General features: G+C 37.2%; 1 protein-coding gene across 1 annotated transcript; it reads left to right on the top strand.

The window, feature by feature from the left end:
• Positions 1-2338: 2338 nt before the first annotated feature.
• Positions 2339-24238, top strand: LOC130106465 (N-acylneuraminate cytidylyltransferase B-like). Its single transcript, XM_056272597.1, has 11 exons — positions 2339-2434; positions 2553-2681; positions 9909-10042; positions 16833-17042; positions 17319-17461; positions 19498-19653; positions 19780-19913; positions 22546-22640; positions 22713-22884; positions 23420-23585; positions 23995-24238. The coding sequence occupies exons 3-11, from the start codon at positions 9987-9989 to the stop codon at positions 24207-24209; spliced, it is 1347 nt and encodes a 448-aa protein (XP_056128572.1). The 5' UTR covers positions 2339-2434; positions 2553-2681; positions 9909-9986; the 3' UTR covers positions 24210-24238.
• The last annotated feature ends 2520 nt before the right edge of the window (positions 24239-26758 follow it).

Genomic DNA, 26758 nt, shown 5'->3' with positions numbered 1-26758 from the left:
AAAGTGAGATATTCAAATTTTTCGAGTTTTACCTGTATATGTTGCAGAGTTTTATCAAAATACATGACTTCTTTTGAATGAGCAACATGCCTTTTGCCCTCTTTTTGCCCTAACTTCTAAAGCTAAACAGCTAAACCTTGCTAAGGTATTATGGGCGGTTGCTAGTTGGTAACTTAATGACTCAAGTCTTCAAGTCCTCAATAAGCTGTAGATGAGAAATATAGTAATGATCCTTGTGTTAACAAACACCACTGTCAGAACTGAGATGGTCTCAAATATTAATTCAAACTTACTCTTCAGCTTTAGCGACTGGCTTCTGTTCAAGCTTTACTCAGTTAGCCATCTGAAACACAAGGCCTTTTCCCTGCTGTCTATGAGAAACATTTGCAGCATGAGTGAATCACGCCATCAAACACTGAACGCCGGGGTCTTGCGGCTCCCAAGTGATTTGTTAAGTTCGAGAGTCGCAGTCTATGTTGGCACAGCAAAAAGTCCTGATTCCCAACAAAACTGAAAAGAAAAACAAAGTTGCTAGCTCTTTGGTGCGCACTTCTTCATTGTGATTTTGCCACAGTGAATTAAGCCACAGTATTTCTAATGTTGGCGAACTTGGCGTTGTTGACTAGCTCTGTTCCTAAACCTTGTGCCTTGCTGTTTACTGTCTGCAATAGTACCTGATCTGCAATAGTACCTGATCTGCAATAGTACCTGATCTGCAATAGTAGCTGATCTGCAATAGTAGCTGATCTGCAATAGTACCTGATCTGCAATAGTACCTGATCTGCAATAGTACCTGATCTGCAATAGTACCTGATCTGCAATAGTACCTGATCTGCAATAGTACCTGATCTGCAATAGTACCTGATCTGCAACAGTACCTGATCTGCAATAGTACCTGATCTGCAATAGTAGCTGATCTGCAATAGTACCTGATCTGCAATAGTACCTGATCTGCAATAGTAGCTGATCTGCAATAGTAGCTGATCTGCAATAGTAGCTGATCTGCAATAGTACCTGATCTGCAATAGTAGCTGATCTGCAATAGTACCTGATCTGCAATAGTACCTGATCTGCAATAGTAGCTGATCTGCAATAGTACCTGATCTGCAATAGTACCTGATCTGCAATAGTAGCTGATCTGCAATAGTAGCTGATCTGCAATAGTACCTGATCTGCAATAGTACCTGATCTGCAATAGTAGCTGATCTGCAATAGTACCTGATCTGCAATAGTACCTGATCTGCAATAGTACCTGATCTGCAATAGTAGCTGATCTGCAATAGTACCTGATCTGCAATAGTAGCTGATCTGCAATAGTAGCTGATCTGCAATAGTACCTGATCTGGAACGCTCTTTATAAGCTGCACAGAAATAGCGTTTCTAACGAGTAGTGCGCGATACTCAACAATTGATTCCACTAGCCTGATGTTAGCATGTTGCTAAGCTAAAAACATCTCTGCACTGGTTATTTTCTGCTCTTGCTGTTTCGTCCAAACAAAGTCGTTATATTGGTATAGACTTAGGCCTATAGTGACTTGGTAATAGGCCAACATATGTCTATTGTTATGACAGTATTTAGCGCCGTATACTTTTCATGTGTTTTCGGCTGGTAAAAGTGCAAATCTGCTGGTGTATATAAATATAATGCAAGAATCCAGCATATATATATACACTCTTGCATTGTCAATACAAGATCCTGACCAAAAATGTATGCACCTTTTGATAAATAAATAAATGTTGTGATGTTATTTCCATCAAGAGGTGCATCAATTTTTGGCCAAGATCTTGTATTGACAATGCAAGAGTCCAGCGCTCTGTAGAGTCTCCTCCAGCACATCCCAAAGACTTTCAGTGAATTTAAGATCTCAGAGGAGACGATTCATGTGTGAAAACGATTCTTCAAGCTCCTCACAACCATTCTTTCCCAATCTGAGCCTGATGAATCTTGACATTGTAATCCTGGAATATGATCATGTTGTGTCTTCCTACATGGTTGTTTAAGAGATGAAAAGCTACACACTCCATTAATTAGGGTTAGAAGAACTGTTGCCAAACATATAAAATGCTAGAAACACAATAATCACTGCAATAATGATCCAATCACAGATTCTTAAGCATTTGCCTGTTTAAATCCAAACAGCCACTTTTTTTGGCCGGGCAGTGATATATACAATTATTTTCGTCCACCAACATAAGGCAACATAATGTTGAAGCCTTTGTGTCATCTTATGAAGCTTTAAAATACTAAGTAGGCAGCTCACTCCATTCAGAGATACTGCTTCAGTAACAGAGCTTTGTAATGGGGCGAATTCAGTTCTGTGTGCTTACAGGAGTTTGAAGATGATGCACTTTTTCCTGAAACTCATCTAGTGAACTGGTGAACATCTAGGCCAGACTGACAGGACGCCCCGAAGAGAGGAGCACATCAATTTAGGTTAGTCAGACAGCTTTGTCTGGTTATCCCACAGGCTGTGTGGGAGACGTTTGTGTGAGTGTTTATGTGGTTTCCACCTCACTACATTCACCATTTCCTGTTACCATGTTTTCTCCAGAGCCATGCTGTCAATCCAGCTCTAACCTGGCGTATCAGCATCCGCTGACCTCCGTTCATTGCCAAGGACGTGAAAACCTAATAAAGTATGAGACATGGGACCAATTTTCCTCTCCATCTTTGGTAACAGGTGAGTTTTCCTTCTGCTTCAGTCTGTGAAACACACAGTGAGCTCTACAGAAACTACAACAGGGAAATGAAGTATCCTGGTGCGCTTTTTAAAAGATTCGCCAAGGCAACACACGCATGAGATCTCATTAATGGATTTACACTTCATGACGAGTTTCACCAAAATAATTTTTTTATAAAGTGGCCACTATTTAAAATCATTTTGGTGTATTTGAACTCGATCGGTGGTGTTTTAGACATGGTTTTTTTTTTTTCCCCCTCTGAAATATGGTGGTATTGAATATTTTTCAATATTTATAGAATGTAGGAGGTATCTAAAAATGACATGAAATTGAAACTCTCCTTGTCTTATTGTGCATGATTCATCAGTGCACATTTTTTTTCTAAAGAGGAAAAGAAGATGGGTTTCATTATCTTTTATCAAAATGTAATAACTTTCTCTGCCTTTGAAATGATTTTTCCCTTTCTGCAGACCCAATCAATACAGCCTTTAAGTCCTCCAAAGTTCCTACTTAGGAGTTTGCAAATTGCAATTATGACATGCGTACAAGTAATTTTCATTATGATAAAACAGATGTGTTGTACAAAACTTTCCCTGATTCCCCATCAAAGACTGAAAGGAAGCTAGAAGCTAGTTATTTTAGTCGATAAAGTTTTAAATATGGATATTTTTCTCACACGAACGCATCGCTTTGCTTCAGAAGGCCTTTATTAACCCCCGGAGACGCGTGGAGCACTTTTATCATGGATGGAAGCACTTTGATGGACTTCAAAAAATATACAGCCATTATAAAGCTTGGAAGAATGTAACTCCGATTGTATTCGTCTGAAAGAAGAATGTCATATACACTGACTTGAGGGTGAGTAAGTCATGGGCTAGTTTTCACTTTTGGGTGAACTTTCCCTTTAAGTCTCGTGCACACCGGGACGATTATCCAGGCGCTTATCGCTGACGTTTAACGCTTTGTGACTAAACAAAGGGCGCCAATGTGAGTATGCACCCCGACGCGCAAAACAACCAGGCTTAAAATCGTAATAAAAATGTAAAAAACGCCTCAGGTTCGTTTTTTTCTTTGGTTTGACGTGCCGTGTTAAAAACTGGCCGACCAATGAGATTGGCTCTTTTGTTTACGTGCCTGGAGCTCTTGGTGGCACTCAAGCACAAAACGGTCTTGCCGAGCACACATTGATAGAAGAAGACGACGAAGAGGAAGTAAGCAGACGAAGAAGAAGAGCTGGTGTCTGAACACAAAGAACTTTATGACAAACGCCACAGCGACTACAGAAATCTCGATAAGAGGGAGTTATGGAGAGGAATTGCAGATCAAATTGGATTTGATTAATAAGCGCAATAAGCGCCATCTACTGTCAGGGAGTGAATTTGCACATTTGCAGTGAAAATCGCTTGAACACAAAGACGCGTAGAACAATGTCACGAAAAACGCTGGCGATAAGCGTGCACGGTAATCGTCCCGGTGTGCACGAGGCTTTAGGGTGTGGTTGGACATTAGCTCCACCCATTAGGCCCATTACATTCCCTCCTCCTCGCTGGATGTAAGCTCCACCCATTTGCTCTGCAGTGAGCAGCCTCTCATTAAAGGGGCAGCGGCTCAAGCCTCCCTCTTGATGGCAGTGAAAAGCTGCATAAAGTCAAGTACTACCCATTAGCCTGGATGCCAGCCCGAACCCCGCACACAACATTTTTTGGTCGGGAAGTTCGGTCTGGACTCGATCCATTGAGGAGTAATTATGATCGGTTCAGAAATGGTCGGGCCAATCAGATTGCCAGGGCGGGCTTTATACGATGATGGACAGATGATCTGCAGTTACGTAATCATCACGTTATCAAAGAGCGCTTGGGTTGAACTGGTTTCCCTCAGAGATGACTGCCGCTGGAGAACTGAGATGTAGAGATTCCACTATCGCGTCTGTTGTAAAAGAAATCGGCAGCGCATTCATTTTAAAAGACGAACAGAGAACTGCAATCAAGGCATTTGTCGATCGGAAAGATGTGTTTGCCGTCTTTCCAACGGGATTCGGCAAAAGTTTATTTTATCAGCTGGCTCCGATGGCCGCTAAGAAGATGGGACGCAATGAAAGCCCTGTGGTCGTTGTGGTTTCTCCTTTGGTCGCACTCATGGAGGACCAAGTAAAAGAAGCAACACTCATTATTTTACTACTTCTTCCAGCGTGCGTGCATTTGAGTTCTGTTGACAACTATGCGTAGCTCAACATACGTCACTTACTGCGTTGCTCTGATTGGTTGTAGGTCTATCCAATTGAGTGCAGAGGTTTTTTTTTCCTGGTTCGGTTAAGACACGCCTCATAATCAAAGCCCTATGGAGCAGTATCAGACTCACATTCTGACTAGACTATGAGTATGACGAAGTCAGGCTAACTACCCATGATTATTTTATGCTGAATATCCTCTGAAATACTGCCATATGTCTTGCGAATATCATTCCAATGTTGTCTTGACCGTAAAATCAGGTGAATTGCAGTGTTTGGAGTCAGTGGTGCACAGCAGTGGCTTCCCTGTGTGTCCGGTGGCCCATCTGAGGGGCATTAGTGCTCTGTGCTGCGCTCGACTTGATCTTTCCAGAGACCAGCTGCATAAACCTGAGCTCTACAGCACAATGGCCTTTTATCTGTTAAGCTTCAGATCTGTCCTAAAAGAAAATAAGAGCTGCCTTTTTGATATTGTTCATCTGAAATCATGGCTGATTCTCCGGCTCAGATTCTGCTGGTTTAACAATAAAGCTACTTTGAAACTGGCATGCCAAACCACAAGTTATACTAATCATTTTAAAGTGGCTCGACTACTGTCAAGCTGCACCCTTTTGAAAAAATCGTTAAACACTTTACAAGCTACTGAAGCCATTTATTTAAGAAAGAAAGAAAACACCATTTATCGCAATTTTGTTGTAGTTTATGTTATAAATATTATAATATTATTGTGTAAAACGGGTGATTTTAGTATACCATTGATATACTATTATAGTTTTTGTTCATGTTTTGAATTACATTAATTTTTTATATTTTCTGGTTTAATTTTAATTGATTTTTATAGTTAAAACGACTGATTTGTAGTTTTTAGTGTTTTATATTTTATTTATTTAGACAAAATATTATATAAGAATATTAACTTACTATTTACCTTTTATTGGTTATGCCATAACATGAAAACAATTATCAGATTATTGGTATAGATAAATATATAAATATAGTATATCTGTTCACTCAGCTATAAAACATGTGCAAAAAAAGTGATGCATTTTGGCATGGTGTTATTTTAGTATATATATATAGCTATATATATAGCTATATATATATATATACACTCACTGGCCACTTTATTAGGTACCCCATGCTAGTAACGGGTTGGACCCCCTTTTGCCTTCAGAACTGCCTCAATTCTTCGTGGCATAGATTCAACAAGGTGCTGGAAGCATTCCTCAGGGAGTTTGGTCCATATTGACATGATGGCATCACACAGTTGCCGCAGATTTGTCGGCTGCACATCCATGATGCGAATCTCCCGTTCCACCACATCCCAAAGATGCTCTATTGGGTTGAGATCTGGTGACTGTGGAGGCCATTTTAGTACAGTGAACTCATTGTCATGTTCAAGAAACCAATTTGAAATGATTAGAGCTTTGTGACATGGTGGAAGTAGCCATCAGAGGATGGGTACATGGTGGCCATAAAGGGATGGACATGGTCAGAAACAATGCTCAGGTAGGCCGTGGCATTTAAACGATGCCCAATTGGCACTAAGGGGCCTAAAGTGTGCCAAGAAAACATCCCCCACACCATTACACCACCACCACCAGCCTGCACAGTGGTAACAAGGCATGATGGATCCATGTTCTCATTCTGTTTACGCCAAATTCTGACTCTAACATCTGAATGTCTCAACAGAAATCGAGACTCATCAGACCAGGCAACATTTTTCCAGTCTTCAACTGTTCAATTTTGGTGAGCTCTTGCAAATTGTAGCCTCTTTTTCCTATTTGTAGTGGAGATGAGTGGTACCCGGTGGAGTCTTCTGCTGTTGTAGCCCATCCGCCTCAAGGTTGTGCGTGTTGTGGCTTCACAAATGCTTTGCTGCATACCTCGGTTGTAACGAGTGGTTATTTCAGTCACTGTTGCCCTTCTATCAGCTCGAACCAGTCTGGCCATTCTCCTCTGACCTCTGGCATCAACAAGGCATTTCCGCCCACAGAACTGCCGCTCACTGGATGTTTTTTCTTTTTCGGACCATTCTCTGTAAACCCTAGAGATGGTTGTGCGTGAAAATCCCAGTAGATTAGCAGTTTCTGAAATACTCAGACCAGCCCTTCTGGCACCAACAATCATGCCACGTTCAAAGTCACTCAAATCACCTTTCTTCCCCATACTGATGCTCGGTTTGAACTGCAGGAGATTGTCTTGACCATGTCTACATGCCTAAATGCACTGAGTTGCCGCCATGTGATTGGCTGCTTAGAAATTAAGTGTTAACGAGCAGTTGGACAGGTGTACCTAATAAAGTGGCCGGTGAGTGTATATATATATATATATTTTTTTATATATATGATGAATCAGCTTTTTTATTTTTTAGCTTTTATTTTCAGGACTTTAGTTTAAGTTTTAATTTTGTGCTTTTTAATTATTTGTGTTTTTTTATTTGTATTTGGCATCAATTTATTTTCATGTAATTTTTAGTAATTGTAGTACTTCAAATTATTTTAGTTTGTCGACAATGCAGCATTCTTTTAATCTAATATTTATTAAATAATTATAATACTTAATTTTATTTCATCTTTATTTCAGTTGTCAGTTTTTAAAAAACAGATTTACTTTTTTCACTGTCTGGAAAAATTTATTGTTGTTGAACAATGTAAAAAACCTAATAATTATTGGATTATTGAAGTATGTTTTACAAGAAAATACCATTTCTGTCTTTCTACTTCAAAATTTCTACTTCATTCAATGTGTTTCTTGCCATTTCTTTGTAATTGTGAAATTTACTTGCAACTTCTGAGTGAAAATTGTTTCTACAGCCATTTTTTTCTCAGTGTAGTTACATTAGTTTCACTAATTCTGACCGCCTTTGTCTGTTTTATTCCTGCGGGGTTTGAAATGATCAAAAGAAATCACACGGTTGTTGAGATTGTCATTGTGGAGATGCAGAGCGCTCGCTATCAGAAGTTTTAATGTGGTTGCTGGCTAATGGCACTGGTGTCTAATCTCCTCTCTATTTATAAATGAGTTTGAAGATATATGGCTTGACTTCAGTGAGTATTTTGTTATCTAAACCACAGGGGTGGGTCAGATGTCAAGAGGAATTTTATATTGCTCTTCTTCACACTGTCTCAAATGTGATTTAAACGATAAAACATGTGCATTTTCAAAGCATAAATACAATATAAGCTTTCTGGGTAATTAAAAAAACAGTAAAATTGATTCTGGCTTTAATTAGGGCCAGAGTGTCTCAGGAGAATCTCTGCATTGAAGTACCTGTTCTGTGGAAGGCTCTGATTGGCTGAGGGCAGGTGTGCCGCCCTGTGATTGGCTGGAGTGAGTCTTTGATCAAGCATCTGCTGTGCTGTGGTTAATCAGAAGCACGTGAATTCCCAGAGCTCATTATCTTAAGACTCGAGGTGCACGAGCAGGTCGCGCTCGCGCTCGCGCTGCCACATCACTAATGTCGCACCGTCACGTTAGATTTGATAATAACAACAGCTTTATCTCAGCTGATATAACTAGCAGCAGACGGCTATTGTGTGAAAACCAGTGGTGCCTTTACTTGTACATGGAGTACAGTGAGCACTTTGGAAACTTAAGCATTTAGAAGTAATTGCAATCCTCTGGTAATAACATTTCTCGACTGTGGGTTGGATTACAAGTTGAAATCTCAGTGAGTTATAGCTTCTAAAGTTTGAGATTTTGTTTAATACTTTTATTCAGCGGGGACACATTCAATTAATGTAGGCTAAGTGACTCTGAAGACATTTATAATGTTACAAAAGATTTCGATTTAAAAAAAAAATGCTGTTCTTTCAAAGTTTCTACTCAAAAGAACCCTGAAAATAAAGATATATCACGGTTTCCACAAAAATATGAAGCAGCTGTTTTCAACATTTATAATAATAAAAAGAAATGTTTCTTGAGCAGCAAATCAGCATATTAGAATGATTTCTGAAGGATCATGTGACACTAAAGACTGGAATAAAATTCAAGTTTTGCATCACAGGAATAAAGTACATTTGAAAAGATATTCAAATAGAAAACAGTGATTTTAAATAGTAATAATATTTCACAATATTAGTGTTTTTACTGTATTTTGTATCAAATAAATGCAGAAGAGACTTATTTCAACATCAACAAATCTTACCAACCATAAACTTTTAAACAGTTTGTATGATGCATATTAATATCTTTGGAGCTCATTCTTGGTTTTTATGTTAGTAAAGTTTTCCCCTGAAGAAAATTAATGAATTCAATTACTTTACGTTAAAGAGGCCATGCATTATTACTATTTTATTTCTTGTAATCACAATCAGCAATAAAAAAAACTGTGATCTTGAAATAATTTTCTTGTGAAAAAAAAAAAGTATTTTACTGTATATAATATGTAGAGAAACCTGAGACACTAAACTTTAAAGTCAAGGGATTTTTGGCATATTTTTTTAAGCCAAAACCTTGAGAAAGCAACTTTGAGCTTGAACTTTATTCAAAGACTTTTTGAAATTCAATATTCATCGTTTAATCAGTAACATTAGCATTGCTTTGTTAGCACACAGGTCAATATAAGGTCATAATGCTATGGATTTGATTCAATCACTGCACTCAAATGTTATAGTCTGGGTAGATGGATGGATATATGGATGATGGCTGTTAGGTAGAGATGAGGAAGAGTTTCAATCTTGGACTCCATCAACAATACAGAGGCAGAGCGAAGAAAATCTGCATAAACGACCGAGCGAAGCCTCCAGCCGTCAGAACTCAATGGCCGGCGCTGAGAGGAGGAGATGGACGTCTCTGCTTGTGTCTCTTCTCGCCGTCTGTCTCTGTAACAGGATTAAAAGGCCAGATCTGAGCGCTGCCGTGCGGTTCTGCTCGAATAAACGCCAGATCTGCAGGACAACCGGCTTCAGATCCAGAGTTTTGATTAGCCAGACGTGTGTGAATAGATTTTTGATGTGAAATTTAAAGTATTAATCTGCAGTTTTCTTTTTCCCAGCCATGAAAACCCACGCCTGCTAGAACAGCACATCTGCCCTTAATAACTGGAAATCCTCTTCTGTCGCCTGAGTCATGGATGCTGGATTTTTGGGATCCTCTGAAAAAAGGCCACGGAGTGTGTGTCAGATTTTGGTACGTGAGCACAGTGTGTGACTCTCTTCTGAAGCTCTAGAGGTGGCTTGTGATTATATTCTCTCTTAGAAAAAATAAAGCTTCTTGGTCACACTTTATATTTGGTTGTCCTTAAAAAAAAAAGTACAATGCTATTGTGTTGATGCTGTATTGCAACACACCTTTGCTGCTATTGAAGTGAGGGTAAGGGAAGGGTAAACTGTAAATATTGATGTGTAAGTAATTTTTTGAAAATATACATTGTAAAAACAAACATGCATGTATAATAAGTGCATTGTATCAAAAGATCAATTTCAATGTTAGAACATAGGCTATAGTAGTTAAAGACACCTGATATAAAGTGGGACCAAGTTCTTTATTGGCCAAATGAAGAACCTTTAACATCGATGGAATCTTTTCATTCCACAAAAGGTTCTTTATATCGGAAAATGGTTCTTTCGATTATTAAAATGTCCCCAAAAAATGTTTTTAAGAGTGTAGGGTGTTTTTCTCAGGTTACATCTAATTTGGATACTTCGTAAAAAGCATCTTTTTATCTATTTATGGCCTTTTGTCCACGCTGAGAGGGTGTTTTTGTCCTGCAAAAAACATTTTGAAGACTCTCCCGGGTGGATACATTTGAAAACTGTATTTTCGCATTGTAGTGTAAACTGTAAAAACGATTATGTATGTATAATAATTTATAGATATCTATGGTTATACAGGTATGTGTTATCTGCTATTCCCTTTCACAGTGTTACCTAAGATAAATGTAACTTTGTACAATACTCATATTACTTTCCTGTAAAGATGACAAGGGCAATTGAGTTTTTGACCAATCATGTAATAGTGACGCCACCAGTAAGTATTGGGATATTTTACTAATAAAATGATCGTGACAGAAGAATAGCGTGAGAATAGCGTTTGTATATCATGGCGTCTTCGATACTAGGTTGTGGGTTCAATTCTCAGGGGATGCATGAACTAACTATATAATGTCCATCCTGAATGCAATGTAAGTCGCTTTGGATTAAAGCGTCTGCCAAATGATTAAAGCGCCCCATTATGCTATTTTAAAGGTTTTTAATTTTATTTTTGAGTCTTCTACAATAGATTTACATGCATCCGAGGTAAAAAAAAACACATTTTCTCATGATATACATTGCACATCACCTCATTTCTCCAAGAGTCTGGAAACGGTTGGTTCGATGATCCGGTCTCTCTAAACCCCTCCTTTCCAAGAGCCTGTTCTGATTGGTCAGACGGCGTGTCAGAAACGAAATCTGACTTGAAAGCTTCCTCTGTGCTTGATACACAGTGATACGAACAATGGCGTCGGCTTTTCTGTATCAATTCCAGGTTGGGTAGCACTTTATTTAACATGGTATAATTTGACTCATTCCCACAGATTTCGTGATCACACCCAAAGTGTGGTACATAAAGCCGCCTCTCAGCACTAAATTGAGTTATTTTTTGCTGCTTATTGCACTTAAACAGTCAAATACACACAAATGTCAAAATGCTGGTCTTGCGGGAGTATTCACCTAAACACAGTCAGTTATGTTTTAATTGAAGGGAAACAGTGTAACAGCTTGTGTAACAGTGTAATGGATCAGTGTGTCAGGTCTTAAAGTGACAGCAGCCTAATAAACCTGCTGCCTTAATGAGATAACATTAAAAATATCTATATGGCTGTTTTTCCCCATGGTATCGATGTCAAAATTGTGGCCAGTGAAAATGCTGAGTGGCTAGTAACTTTGAAAAACCACTGGCAACAGTGGCTGGTGAGTTAAAAGGTTAATGTAAAGCCCTGTTACCCAGAACTTTCTTAGGTAAGAACGGTGTAAGTGCACGTACTGTAAAATAAAGTCTCATCCTTTTGAAGTGCATGCAAAGTGTATTCGCAGCGCGGTTGCACTTTATTTTACAGTTCGAGTACTTACAGTGTACTTACCTAACAAAGCACTGGGTAATATAAGGTAACTACATGGGTTAGGTTTAGGTGTATAGGTTCAGGGATAGTATCTAGTTAGTTACCCAGTAATATGTTCATAGTACATGTGGAACTGGACTGTAAAATAAAGTGCTACTGCAGCATCCTCTCAGCTGGTGTTCATTCACAAGCAGTTTCTCCTGAGAGCTCTTAAAGTTCACTCCGCTTGTTCTGCATCTGTTTCTGACGAGAGGACTAGAGCGTCTTCAACATGATTACTGTGACATTTAAGTTAAAACAACAACACCTTTGTCTACTTCTGCCACTGGAAATCTTGGTAACAGGATCCCTGCTGGCAAATGTCATTTTGTGTTATTGTTGACTTGGACTCATCAGCGGGATGCATTTGCCAGTTCGGCCCCAGTCCAATTAAACACAAGCGTGATCTGAGGCCTCCAGATCAATCTCTGGGCTTTTCCTCGGTGTACTTTTGGTTTCTTTTGGACTGAAAATGTAATTGGTCAATATACATGAGACCGAACATTTTATTAAACAGTTTTTAAATATTAAACATTACGACTTTTTAAATATAATGTTGAATAAGTAAATTGCTTAATAAAAAATAATGTATTTAATAATGGTATCGGTGTGTTGATGAGGATATACACATTTAGTTTTTTTTTTGTATATTCAAGTTTCATATATATCATGTATTTTTTATAAAATGTCTAATAACACATTTTATAGCTTTTATGGACAGAATAGTTTTCAATGTTTTTTAAAAAGAAGTCTTTTCTGCTCACAAAAGAGGCATTTATTTGATCAATAGATATTTTTTCCATATGAATATATTTTAAAATGTAATTTATTCCTGTGATCAAAGCTGAATTTTCAGCATCATTACTCCAGTCTTCAGTGTCACATGATCCTTCAGAAATCATTCTAATATGATGATTTGATGCTCAAACTTTTTTCTTTTTTTTTACTATTATTATATTTAACAAAGGTATCTGTGTGATGTTGATATCAGTGTTATGGCCTTCAAAGTACTTGGTGAAAAGATTGCATTTAACAAAATACTATATCAAATTTATAATGCTGATTCAACATTAATTGGGATTCTGTAGGCTAATCTTTTTTCAGTTTTTTCATTATATTTGTTTAGGTGTTATTTATTTGTAAAATCTATTTAATATTTTTATTGATATATTTTTATGTATTTTTTAATTATATATTTATTATAAGTCAATATAGAAATGTATATCTGTCTGAGGTGACCCTGAGGTCAGTACCTCTGCATTAGCACACACATAATCAAGTATAAGGGGTGACCTATTATCCTAATAAAATGACATCACAGGGGTCAGAGGTCACACCTGATAGATGCAAAAGGAGGTGTTCTACCTCAGCGAGTTTGCAATTGTTAGAGGTTTAAAAGCTGAACAAATGGCTTTTAATTTTTTTTACTGTAACTGTACCACTGTTTCTGTATATGTTTATAAAATTGACTTTTATTGTTGTTTCTCATAACTATACGTCTGCTTCTCGCTTCTGGGATTCTTCATAAAAGTGCTGGCGGAATGAGTTGATTTAATTTTTTATATTTTGACACACATATGCTAATGCGCCAGTCCAGTGCTTCAGAATCTCTCTGTTTCCTTCTCTTTCAGCAAATTATTCATGTGTGATAAAAATACACATCTACACAGATGGATGTCGACTCTTCCCGAGTGCCTTAGCAACTGGTGTCTCACAATACAAATTTCTCACAGTTTCTCGCCCACCACCGAAACTCTGGAAACTTCCCCACAGCGATGTTTGTTCAGCTAAATTCGGAGTCACTCAGATGGCACTTACACAAAACGTCTTGACTGATATACATCTGTGCGTCCGCGAGAAAAAAAATCACCATCAAATCTTTAACAGAACATATCATTTATCATCCAATCTGAGAAAATAACTAATTTAAGTATCCTGAGATAAACGGAAAACTCTTCTTAAACAGTTTTTGCGGATGAAATATTAGGGAGGAGTGCAGAGGTATTTTCTGAGCTGAGGTTGAGTTATGATTGTTGCACGTTCAAATCCAAATAATCAGACGTAAATTCAACATGAATTTCTATTCTCACTGAACGCTGTTCTGTTGCTACAGATCTGACATTGTGACTTTGACAGATTTGTTGATTGTATAGGCAACGCATTCTTATCCCAACACACGGCACCCTTTAGCGTCAATATAACACGCTTCGGTTATGGGTAGGTTTAGGTCTGGGGTGGTGTTAGGGTTAGACCACTAGGAGGCGCCATATATCTGCGTCTCATATTGACGCTAAAGGGTGCCATGTGCGTTGGATATAGAAGCGTCCGTATATGACGCCTTGGGAGAGTTCTGACAGCATTTTATAAAAGTCCTTTTCAGCAGTAGGAGATTTGAGGCAACATGAGCGACAATGATATATCATATGACAAGAGGAGATCATATTTTGGAGATTTTGCTCGGATTTTGGAGTCTAGTACATTTTAAATGCAGCTTTCAAATTTAAATCTTTTTTTTTAATTTTTTATGAAACTATTATTGTAGATACAAAAAAGGTGTCCAAAGTTGCGTCTGAATTTGGTCCATTGATTGTGTCCCTCAATTGTGTGGTAGCCTACCTTCTGCAGTTAAATGCAGCATTTAAATTTAATTAGTTTTTTTATTTTTAATTTTATTATTATTATTTTTTTTTATTCTTTAATTTTATTTAATTGTATTGTTTCATTTTTTTATTTATTATTATTATTATTATTTTTTATTATTATTATTATTTTATTTTTTATTATTTTATGCAATGCAATTCAATGCAAGTTGCAGTTACTATTATTTTAGATACAAAAAGGTGTCCAAGATTGATGGTCCACTGACTGTACCTTCCACAGAGGGTGTGTTTTCCTTTTGTCCCTTAGAACAGAGGACTGTCACAATTTTTTGTGACAGCCGAAAAACATTGGCAGGAAATGTTGCATCTCCATTGCAAGTGAAGCCTCTAGCTTGCAGCGTATTGTGTCAGAAAGGTCTAGTGTGGACTCACCCCATCATCTGATTACGTCATGGCGGATATTAAATCTGTAGCCATAAGAAGATTCACATCTTCCTTTACCTCTTAAAAGCGACTGATTCTCTTGTGTTGGCAGCTAATAAATTGCTTTCATGGAACTGAGGGCCGTAGCACTGAAATGTGTGGCGGACAGTTTGCTCTAAATAAATTGCTCGGCGCTATCTGATCACGAACCACCGTGAGGAACTGATTGGTTTTGCAACAGAAGTGTTTGGAGAGGGAGAGAGAATAGACAGCAAACACTTGTTGTGATCGAGTCTGAAGGATAAAAACAAAGCTGGTGTTACCTGAAGTTCACATCAGAGGAGAGGGTGAAGGCCACGGCCTGACACTGATCCTCTTTCCCATCCGAAACAGCCCTGATGTGACGAGAGAGTGAAGATCTCCTCTTTCAACAGCCTCCTTTATTTAGCCAATAACTAATAATCTGTGCTTTTTGAGAGTATGGATATGACATCTGGATTCGAGAGGATACGTAAACCTGTTGTTATAGATTTACATGATGAAGAGAAAAGTGTGCAAAATATGTATGATGAGATTCATAATTAAAGATTTGCATCTGTTATTTGTGCATGCATCTATTAGGGGACTTTTTAAACCTTGTGAACATGCAAAGCAAAAACTTAATGTGTTTATAATAACTTTAATAATCCACCAAGAACTGCAGGGTGTTTCATGTCAAAGTAAAAATTGTAATGATACACAAAATTAAAGGAAATACAGTAGGGCAAAGTTAATTGATTATATAAATCAGTTTTATATCAAGCACATTAACACTGTTCTGTTTTGATTAAAACTGTGACACTGCTGCTCTCGTGTGGTGAGAGAGGAAAATATAAATGATGATGTGATGCAAATATGTCCTTCTCTTGATAGATACATGGGTAGATCAGAATTTCATATTGTTTTTTTGGCCATATTGATAACAACGGCTGCACCTCATTAAATATTTTTACTCACTTTCGGCCTCTGAATAAAGATATGTTAAATTCAATGTTTTCGTCCTGGAATTTGAGCAAGCTTATCAACTATTATAGGCCTAGTCTACTTAACAAAAACCAGGAATGGAAACGTTTTTAAAAAGATTTTTAGATATTCAACGAACTGTTCCATTTCTGACAATTATTTGTCAGGCGTTACATGGTTATTATCGTAAAGCTTCCGCTAAGAAAAATAGTTCATCACAACACTGCAACAATTACAATATTAGTTTATACTATTATTATGTAACTAAGCAATTAAAATAGATTTAGTAACAATGTTGATCATTAAACAATTTAAGTTACACGTCTTATATTTTAAGTTCGCTCTAATTCCGCTCTTTGTGTCACAGAGGCTACAGGTTTATTTTTCTTCCTAGCGATGTTTTTTTTGTTTGTTTTTTTGCTTTATCTGAATACTCTTCAACTTCTATACATCTATCAGTTTTATGTTCACTGTCTGTGACGACGGTTTTAAAACACAAGACATGTTGTAGCCTAACGTAGCCTAGCAACGTCTTCGCTTTAAGTTAGAGGTCGCGGAGTGATAGCCTACGACATATATGAAAGTAGCACCAGTCGCTCGGCTGAGTGATGAATAGCCTATATGGCAGATATGAGGTAAAGACGATCTATTTGTCAGAGAGGTTTCAGAGGAAGCGCTGTAAAACGACTCTGATCGTTAAGCATATGGTTTTAAATCTATCAAACTAATAATAGTGAATATATAAAATTATTATAGGGTATTGCCAGTCTGCATCCCGTGAATCTCACTTCTCAGTCCCCTCACTGCGTCTCAGGGCGATGGAGAGCCACAGGTGCGCACAGGCTCAGGCTCAGGTGAGTTCGGGAGTCGGTTCCCCGTCCTCTGGACTCCCTCACCGGGCGGCTCTGATTCTGGCCCGGGGTGGCAGTAAAGGAATCCCTCTGAAGAACATCAAGAATCTGGCCGGTGTTCCTCTCATCGGATGGGTTCTGAGAGCTGCCTTGGACTCAGGAGTCGTTGACAGGCAACTACTTTTGAGCTTTTCTTAACGGTTTTAATATTATCGCTTTAATACTTTTTTGTTGTTGTTGTTCATTATACTTTTCATTATTTTGTAGGCTATTAAACCAAACTGATCTGGGAAATAAATGAAATAGGCTATTGGCCGCACGTCTATTTACGCATGTAGTCTGTTTTAGTCTTTTAACTAAGATTAAAATAGGCTTTTAGTCTCAATTTGTCTTTTGTGAGAAAAATTGAGTTTTTTTTTTTTAATGACTGATGTTACTATGTGTGTCAGCGTGTGGGTTTCCACAGATCATGATGAAATTGAGCGGGTCGCAAAAGTCTGGGGTGCGAAAGTTCATCGACGCAGTCCTGAAGTTTCCAACGATTATTCCAGCTCTCTGGAGACCATCCAGGAGTTCATCCGACTGAGACCCGGTGAGACACACCTTCATCATCATCTTACTTTCATTTTATGCCTAAAAATTGACAACTTTCTGACATATGAGGGTTTGAAATGCTAGGTAACATGGGGGAAGATGCCCCCCTTAAGAACAATGTCAATACTTTTAAACTGTGACATATTTAGGTATTATAAGTTTAGTATGTGCTGAAAAATGATGTCTCAGCCAATGTGTTATGATAGGAAATAAATAGAAACGTTTGCGAATTTAGTTATTAGCACAAAATGTAAAACAGTAAAAGAGGGGTTAGATGGCCCTAAGAAGCAAACACACACACACACACACATATATATATATATATTTATATATATATATATTTGTATAATCTATATATAAGTGTCATTCATGTAAAATAGCCTACTAAGTCAAATATTTTATTTAAAATTTTATTTTGACAATTTAGTTGATAATTATTGAATAACCGATGGCAGACAAAGCAGAATCCCAGGAAAAGAGTTTTGTCTGAAAGGTAAATTAGTCTTTATATATATTTAATTGCCCAATTTTATTTGAAGATGTCATAATAGAAACACTGTGAAATCAAATTGAATGAATTTTCACTCAATTAAACTATAGGTTTTAATGAAAGCAAAGATGTCTGAAATGTACATCTAATTCATGGAAATATTACAAAATAGTAACCCATATATAAAAATAATATAGGCTAATAATAATCCATAATAACTATGGAAAACCCCCCACCAAATTTATAGGTGAGAAATTTTTTTGTAATATAATAAAAAATAATAATAAAATAAATAAAAATAAGTGTTATTTGTGCATTCATGGGACTTTGTAAACATTTTAATCATGCAAAGCAAGTGGGATTTTTCACCCGCTGTGCGAACATCATACTCCTGATCGCTTATACAAGTCCTTCACAGTGTTGTATTTAACATCTCATTCATGGGTGTGTGTGTGTGTGTGTGTGTGTGTGTGTGTGTGTGTGTGTGTGTGTGTGTGTGTGTGTGACGAACAGTGCTGGATGAGTCAGGTGCTGAAACTTGTACAGAAAACAAAAGCATGTGAGATAAAAGTAATGCTTCCCTTAAGCACTACGAAAAATTAAGATTTTTTAAAATAAAATAAAATAAAATAAAATGCATGTGTGAAAAATTTATTATACAACAAATTGTATAATTTTGAAATAAAAATGTCAACTGTAAAATAATTATGGAGGGTCAAATTACTCAAAATGAGCATTAAATAAATTAAATACACAATTAAATTGTTAATAAAACAAAATATCATTCAATACATTTTTGAATATATACATCTTTGAAACAACTAAATGTGCCTAAACTAGAAACCTTTCAAAATTGAGTTATTTGGTCTTTCTAGTTTAGGCATATTTGCCACATCACAGTTATGGATGATCAAGTTACAGTAAAATATCTGTTGTTGACTTTTGTGGTTGAAGTTATTAAAATGTTTGACAACATATATAAAAATGTGCCTAAACGAACCTTTCAACTGTCATCTTTTGATTTGTGTGTGTGTGTGCATGTGGGTGTGTGTTTGTGTGTGTGTGTGTGTGTGTGTGTGCGTGCATGCGTTTCGTTTGTGTGTGTGTTTGTGTGTGTGTGTGTATGTGTGCGTGCGTGCGTTTCGTTTGTGTGTGTGTGTGCATTTGTGTGTGTTGGGGCCAGTGAACATTTTAGAGAGGCAAGTAGAAATTCAGTTTTTGTATTTTAAAATAAAAAGAATATTAAAATTCTTTAGTAAAAAAAAAAAAAAAATTGCATGTAATTTTTCCTGTAGATATATTTCTTTTAAATATTTTTAGGAAGCAAAAATAATTCATTATAATTTGCAGAGAAAATGATATTCAACAAGGAACATATTGCTGAAATTATGAGATATTTCAAAAAAAGCATGCATTTGTGTAACTTAAAGGGAGAACTGATACATAGCAATTACAAACAGTTCATTTTTATTAAAAACTGTTTACGGCCCAGAAAGGCCTCCATCTTTATTGTATTTGTCATTTGTTTTGTCGCTGTGTTTTAGAGGTGGACATCGTCTGTCATATTCAGGCTACATCTCCATGTCTGCACCCTCATCATATCAGAGACGCCCTACAGATGATCACGGGACAGGGGTATGACTATGTGTTTTCAGTGGTGCGCAGACACCAGTTTCGGTGGGAGGAGGTGGACAAGAAAGGTACAGTATCACGAAAACATCTCACAAACTCTCATAAGGAAACAATTGTTTAGTGACAGGTAGTTTAGATGGAACTACTTTCCTGCTTCCTTCACTATGTTCTTCATTATCTTTCATTGTAATTAGTGGGTAAGAATCCGACTTCGCCGAACATCGATGTGGCGCACAGACCTCGACGCCAAGACTGGCCTGGGGAACTCTATGAAAATGGCTCTTTCTACTTTTATAAGAGAAAGGACCTGGAAAACGGCCTTACACAGGTGGGTAGTTATCAAAATATGGTGAAAAACCTGTTCCTCGCTCTCAGTCATGGAAAAGATTTGTATAAAAGGCAAAATTTTATAGCACAGTTATGTAATACAAATATTAAAATAATTTAAAATAGAATATTTTATAATATAAAATAGGCTGAATCTATATTGTTTTAGCCATTCAAATTTTTTTTCAAGTCCCCGAAATGCTCATTGTCCCCTTTCATCTGGTACACCACTTATGAGATTGAGTTATTTATTTATTTGTATATCTTTTGCCTGAGGTTAACAATCCAAAATCCAAATTAATCCAAATGGAAAAAAATAATCAAAATAAACCAATGAATAATATAAAATATGTTTTGTCATTGATGTGTTGAGTGTTAATATCATTGAAAATACAAAAAGTAAAAGAAAAACTTTTCAGAAATGTTGAAATACAAAAAGTTCTTCTAAGTTCAGAGTAAGAAAAGGCACCAAAAAAAGTGTGCGTTTAAATGTTTTTTTTTTTCAGTGTTCACATTACAATGTTTAAATGTTCGCATGAAAGATTTTATTTGAGAATTACATTTTTTTTTTTTTTTTACAATTTGTTAATTTTAGTTTGAACAGAGGTAAGTATTTTGAGATGATTTTGACACCATTTTAGAAAAAGATTTAATAATCACTGATATCACAACCAGTCCTTAATTTGTGAGACAAACTAAAATAAAGTACAAAAGTCAAATGTCAAGATGTTCATAAATACTTCCCATCACCTTTTATGGGAGAAAAACAAAGTGAACTCAATATTTTTCGAGAATGTCCCAAACTCAAAAAAAAAATAACTCATTAGACAAACTCAATTTAATTGAGGGCAGGATATACATCCAAAAAATATGTGTAGCCAGTAGCCCCAACTCATAAAAACAAATTCAGGCAATGAAATGTAATTGAGTTGGGTCAACTCAATTTGATAAAATACTAGGGATGCACGATATAGGATTTTGGCCGATATTCGATATGCCGATATTTTCAAACTAATTTTGCCCGATGCCGATACCGATATATTTTTATTTTTTTTTAAGTGCAAAAAAAGCTTATTAAAGCTTCTATTAATGTTCTCAGTCAAGAGCAGTGAGTGATTTCCTCTGTGTTTTGTTGTTTTATTAACATTAACGGGATAGTTCTCCCAAAAATTTAAATTGTCATCATTTACACTCTCAAGTTTCTTTCTTCTGTTGAAATTATAAAAGTTATTTGGAAGAATGTGGCTAACCAAACAGTTGCTGTACTTCAGTGACTTCCATAGTATATTTAAGCACAAGAAAGAAATGAATACAGGTTTGAAACAACATTAGATAGACAGAATTTTTATTTCTGGGTGCAGTATCTCTTTAAAGACAAGCGGCAGAATATTATTACTGTCTCTTTAAGAACTGCACGCGAGTAACGCGACGCGTCTAATATACACGCATTTAACAAGCAGATTTTCTCTGTTTGCTTTCACTTTAGACATAACCAACTTTGTTTATGTAAACCTTGTGTGTATTTGACAGTATCAGCGCAATAAGACTCGAAAGATTAGTCCAGTATGCAGGCGCTGTGACAGGCTTTTAGTTCCTGTGAGCGTCGCGTGGAACGCGCTCAGAAAAGCGGATGTTAGAACAGCGCATCAGCACGTGAATGACATGTTTAACCAGCAAGATTTTGACGCACATGCAAACAATGAACTTTTGTGAATTGCAGTGTCCCGTGAGTGTAACTCTACCTCTGCGTTTACATGTGATGTGATGTGAATGTACGTCGCGTTGTACAGTATGTTGAGATGAAGGCGCCAGAATTGAACTGATAGAATGCACGATACTATGATTTTTCTTCAAAAGCAGATCGTGGAGACATTTTAATCGTCCACGATCAAAAACCATGAGACGCACGGCACACCCCTAGTTGGAAGTTTAAGTTGCTGGCGCTCATGCTTCGTTTACGGTCGTCACGTGCGCATAGGAAACACGCCACCCTATCGGCAAGACTCATCGGCAGAAATATTCATATCGGCCGATGCCGATGATGGTCATTTTAAGCTTTTATCGGCCGATACCGATGTTGTCCCGATATCATCGTGCATCCCTATAAAATACAGTTTAAATGAAATTGATTACTTTTAATAAAATTACTTTTTATGCTTGTCAAACTTAAAATAAAAAAATGTAATTGGTAAATTAATTATAAGTGACCACAAAATTCAAAGAAAATCCTCTAAATGTCCAACATAACTGACCATTAAACACTAACATCAACAACATATTTCCCTTTACTGAAAAACACATGAAATAACACTTAATCCCTAAATTTACTCTCCCAATGCAGTCCCTTGCAAAGCTTGCTGGGACTACAGATCCACTGCCCAGTTAGTTGTAAACAAAGATGATTCATGTAGTTTTAACACAAATGAATTAAGTACACTTCAGTCTTAAATATATTAGGGTTGATTGAACACAATTAAATTAATTTGTGACAAACTGTTATAAAATTGTTACTTTTGCTCATTTTAGGAAGCAAAAAAAAATCTTTTTTGAGTGCATGTGTGAAACCTCTCCACGAGAGCTCATGGCCGCAAACCATCTGCATTAGTTATTTTGATCTGTTCTGTGTGTTTTAGCTGGGCAAGATCGCTTACTATGAAATGCTGCCAGAGCACAGCGTTGACATCGACGTGGACATCGACTGGCCTGTCGCTGAGCAGAGAGTTCTGAGGTGGCGATTTCATCAAACTCTGTTTGTGACTAAACACAATAATGCAGATATAAATGCTGGCCTTTTCTGCAGGTTTGGCTACTTCGGCCGAGAGGAGAAAGCGGCGGTCAGGCTGTTTCTGTGTAAAGTGTCTGGCTGTCTGACGAGCAGTCAGATATACACGTCGGTTTCTGGAGAGGATCTTGTGGCCATCAATGCTCGAGACGTGGCAGGCGTACAGATGCTAAAGAGAGAAGATATAGAGGTACGCTTGTGTAGGCTGGGACAAATAACGGGACATAGTACCTTTACACTGTAAAAAAAAATCATTTTAGCAGTAAAATACTGTAAAAATACTATGGTAAACACCTGATCATTTATTAATGGGAAGTTTCCATCTAGTAAAAACCTGTAAATATAACAGGACATTTTAAGTATAATTTTACATTAAAATGCTGTCAAATGTACAGACTTTGGATGTAAAAACATAAAATCATCTTATAATTTACAGTAGTATGTTTCCATCCACCTATTTTTATCAGTGATTTTTATACAAATTGTGGGATATGCATAAATGGGATACCATACACTGTAAAAAGAAAAGAAGAAAATTCTGCCAACCACAGCTGCTGTTAATTTCCCTTTTTTATGGAGTAGCTGCACCTATGGCCATTTATAAACCACTTTATTTGTTCATACATCTATTATTGTCAATAGCATGCAACATTAAGAGCAGAAGAACATGTATTAAGAAAGTAAACGGGGATCATTTGGATTTGATGTTTCCTAACTTTCATCAGGTGATCCTCATATCCAGCGTGAACGAGCTGCTGTCCAGGGCTCTCCTGGAGAAAGTGTCCCAGCAGGCCGGATGTGGCCTCAGGATTGGAGACCAGCAGAAAGGGCTTGATGTGAAGCGGCTGATGGAAAAGAGGAAACTGCGCTGGGATGAAGTGGCCTTCATGGGTCAGGGTGTCATTTTAAAAATCCAGCTAAACCATGTCAAGTATCATTTATTTATATAGCACTTTATATGCAAAACAGATTCACAGTAATAATCAGGAAAATAACAGAATCAATGAGGAAGACTTCATCAAATATGAGACAAATTCAAATTCTGCTAGAAAGACAATAGTGTCATTCAACTCAGTTTAGTGTTGATTCAGTTCAGTTCAATGTCGATGTTGCAAAATCCATCAAAGTTATTATGAATCAACTGAACAATTCTCATTTTTTTTATATTACAGTGTATATTATAAATATGTTTTATTATAATAATTATAATAATGATTATTATGTCAACAGAACCGAACAGAACCTGGAACCACATGCAAAATAATCAAATTGCTTATTGAGGTGATGTTTTCTCTCACAGGTTCAGAAGCTGAAGACGTAGAGATCCTGTCTAAGGTGGGGCTGAATGGCGTCCCGTGTGACGCACCTGTGGCAGATCTCATCGCAGCGAAATACACCTGTCAGAGACCCGCCGGCCACGGAGCCGTTCGAGAGTTTGCCGAGTACATTCTGATGCTGAAGAAAAAGAGCTCGTCACACGTGAACCAGGATCACATTGACAGGGCCAATTTTTAAAGCCTATTCCAGTTTCTATAAACAATCAGTTTGTGTTGCTAACATGACATTGGATGTAATTTGAATGAATAAAACACCTGTGTGTGTCTGTGAGCAATAAAACAGCTGTTCTACTTTATTTACTTGATCTCTGTCTAAACTTGTTCCTGCAAAATCAAATGCAATGTTCATTTACTTATTGCCAATCCTTTTATATTAATATTTAATATGCAGTGTGAATATCCTCATTTCAGTGACCCCCATTTTGGCTTAAAATGACTGGACTATATAGGCGAACTAGGCAATTGCCTAGTGCGGCACTTTTGTAAGGCCGGGAAAATGTGTGCCAACCGGGAATGAACAATTCACAAAATAGGCTATATGATTTGAGTGATGGGAAGTTCGGATCATTTTACTGACTCTCTTTCGTTCATTTGTCACGTCCCAGATAGCAATAAATCTGGGCCGAGTCTGGCTTACATTAGGCACTTCTGGCTTAATTCTTCTGGCACTGTTTTTTTCACACTCTTGTGTCAAACAGTACTAGGCTAAGCTCTGGCTGGAGTCTGGCTAACCAAAAGAAACAAAAATCAAATTGTATCTGTTTGGCTGAGCCCTGGCTTGAGTTCGGTCTGCCAGAATAAGAAAATATTTGGCTGAGATCTGGTTGGGTTTTGGTTGGCTAAAGAGTAAATAAAAGATCTCTGGCATGAACGTGGCATACGCAATGAAAGGATCGTTCATGAATCACCCATCAGGGACTACTGCAGGATGTCTAAACTACCAAAATTATCTGGTTGCGAATATAAAAAGAGGAGACTATTGAAGGAGAAAGCACACCAACAACAGAGGGGTCGTGGTTAAAATATATTGATCCAGGGAGTAGGCTATTTGCGCGCTTTTGAAAAGTAAGTTCAACTTTATTTGCTCTTTAGTCGTTGTTTAAGATGTTGAACCTGCTGATGATATAATGTGCTTGCGGACATTTCATTTGTGTGTTTTACGCACATGAGAAAGTGGTGTAAAGAGGTTTGCAATGGTAATTTGAGGAGCTGAAATGTGATTATTTGGAAAAGTCCTGTCATGACTGGTTAAAGAAAAATGCCAGCAGGCATTGGCCTCCTGCATAAACTTTGATATTGTTGACACTCGCGTTGCACACTATTTGCGTTATATGTTGGCCTATGGCTTATTGATTTTTGTGTGTTGTTGCTGGTATACATTGCAAATAGAGGGGCGGCACAATTGTTTTTCGCCTAGAGCGGCAGAAGTATGCCGGTCCTGCGTATTTGGTTTGCGACGACTCCCAGTCTGTGTTTTCTGCCGCCATGGCTGTTTTGTATTCCCTTGTGACTTTAAGTAAAAGTTCCACCTCGTCGTCTGTCCATGAAAAGAAATCTCTGGTGTTGGTGAATGGTCACTTGATCCGCGTTTTCAGTCGTTTTAATGTGGAGTGGACTGAGATCAATTCTAATACGCAGCTAAAACGCTGGTGTGGACGGAGATCGTATTCCTTTTAATTCTCCTTTTCTAAACTAAAACGCAGTAGTGTGGATGGGGCCTAAATAAACTGTTTTAAAGATTGACGTTTATTGTAATTATTCAAATTAGTTTCATTTCTTGTCTAAACTGCGTCTGGCCATTATTTTCTGACAGCCACGTGGGGAGATTGGGCAGGAATTTATATGACGTCCACCTGTGAATGCAGACACGATGGCTGGATTGCGTTTACATTACACTGAGATCCTATCACAATGCGTCCTCGACTACCTCCGAACCTGGACACGCTGATCGGATAACATTCCGGATAACATCAGAAGCGTGTTTACACTTGACTTTTCAATGTGTATGTGGACAACATCCGGATACAGGTCGCATGTTATGCCAAGTGTAAACGCAGCAGTGTTGCCAGATCGCGCGAGACAAATAAGCAACCAGGCCCGTGAAAACAAGCCCAAAACAAGCGACTTTTTCTCATAGACAGTAAAAGAGCTTTTTCTACAGAGCCCCCCTAGGTTCCGGGAAGAGAAAAATAAATACAACTGTGTGCACGGTTTTACAATCCGTGGGGATATAGTTTTAAACTGTCGGTACAGATTGTCAATTTACATCCATGTGGACAGATTGGTAAACTGTGTGCAGTTGTGTAAAACTGTGCACACGGTACAGTTTATTTTTCTTCAGTAATAAAGCTTGGCTGTCCATCTAGTGAAAAATGTTGATACTGCACCCAAATAAAATCTCACTGAAAGCTCATTTTTTTTGAGATATCAACCTAAAATTTGGAACACAACTTCTTCAAATTTTTGGCTTACATTTTCTTGCAGTTTTAGAGTAAAACATATTTTGTAATATATATATATATATTATATAAAATATAAATAATTCTATTTTTACATTGTTCATTTTCATAAACTCAAACTTGTATAACTTTTTTTCTGTTTCACTTTCATAATTTCATAATACTTCACTTCAACAATAATATGGCAAATGTCTTCTTTAAAACAAGACCAACCATAAGTCTAGGGTATTCCAAAGCATTCTTGAATTACAACCATTTAAGTTTGGAT

Source organism: Rhinichthys klamathensis, unplaced genomic scaffold, assembly GCF_029890125.1.
Source record: "Rhinichthys klamathensis goyatoka isolate OS25496 unplaced genomic scaffold, OSU_Roscu_1.1 h1tg000341l_1, whole genome shotgun sequence".
NCBI classification, from domain to species: domain Eukaryota; kingdom Metazoa; phylum Chordata; class Actinopteri; order Cypriniformes; family Leuciscidae; genus Rhinichthys; species Rhinichthys klamathensis.
This window is presented reverse-complemented; position numbering and strand designations above follow the sequence as displayed.

Excerpts from the sequence above, each read along its gene's own strand:
- LOC130106465 (XM_056272597.1), top strand. The coding sequence starts at position 9,987 with ATGCTGGATTTTTGGGATCCTCTGAAAAAAGGCCACGGAGTGTGTGTC. Across the intron at positions 17,043-17,318 it reads GACTCAGGAGTCGTTGACAG|CGTGTGGGTTTCCACAGATC; the intron begins GCAACTACTTTT and ends TATGTGTGTCAG. Across the intron at positions 19,914-22,545 it reads TGGAAAACGGCCTTACACAG|CTGGGCAAGATCGCTTACTA; the intron begins GTGGGTAGTTAT and ends TGTGTGTTTTAG.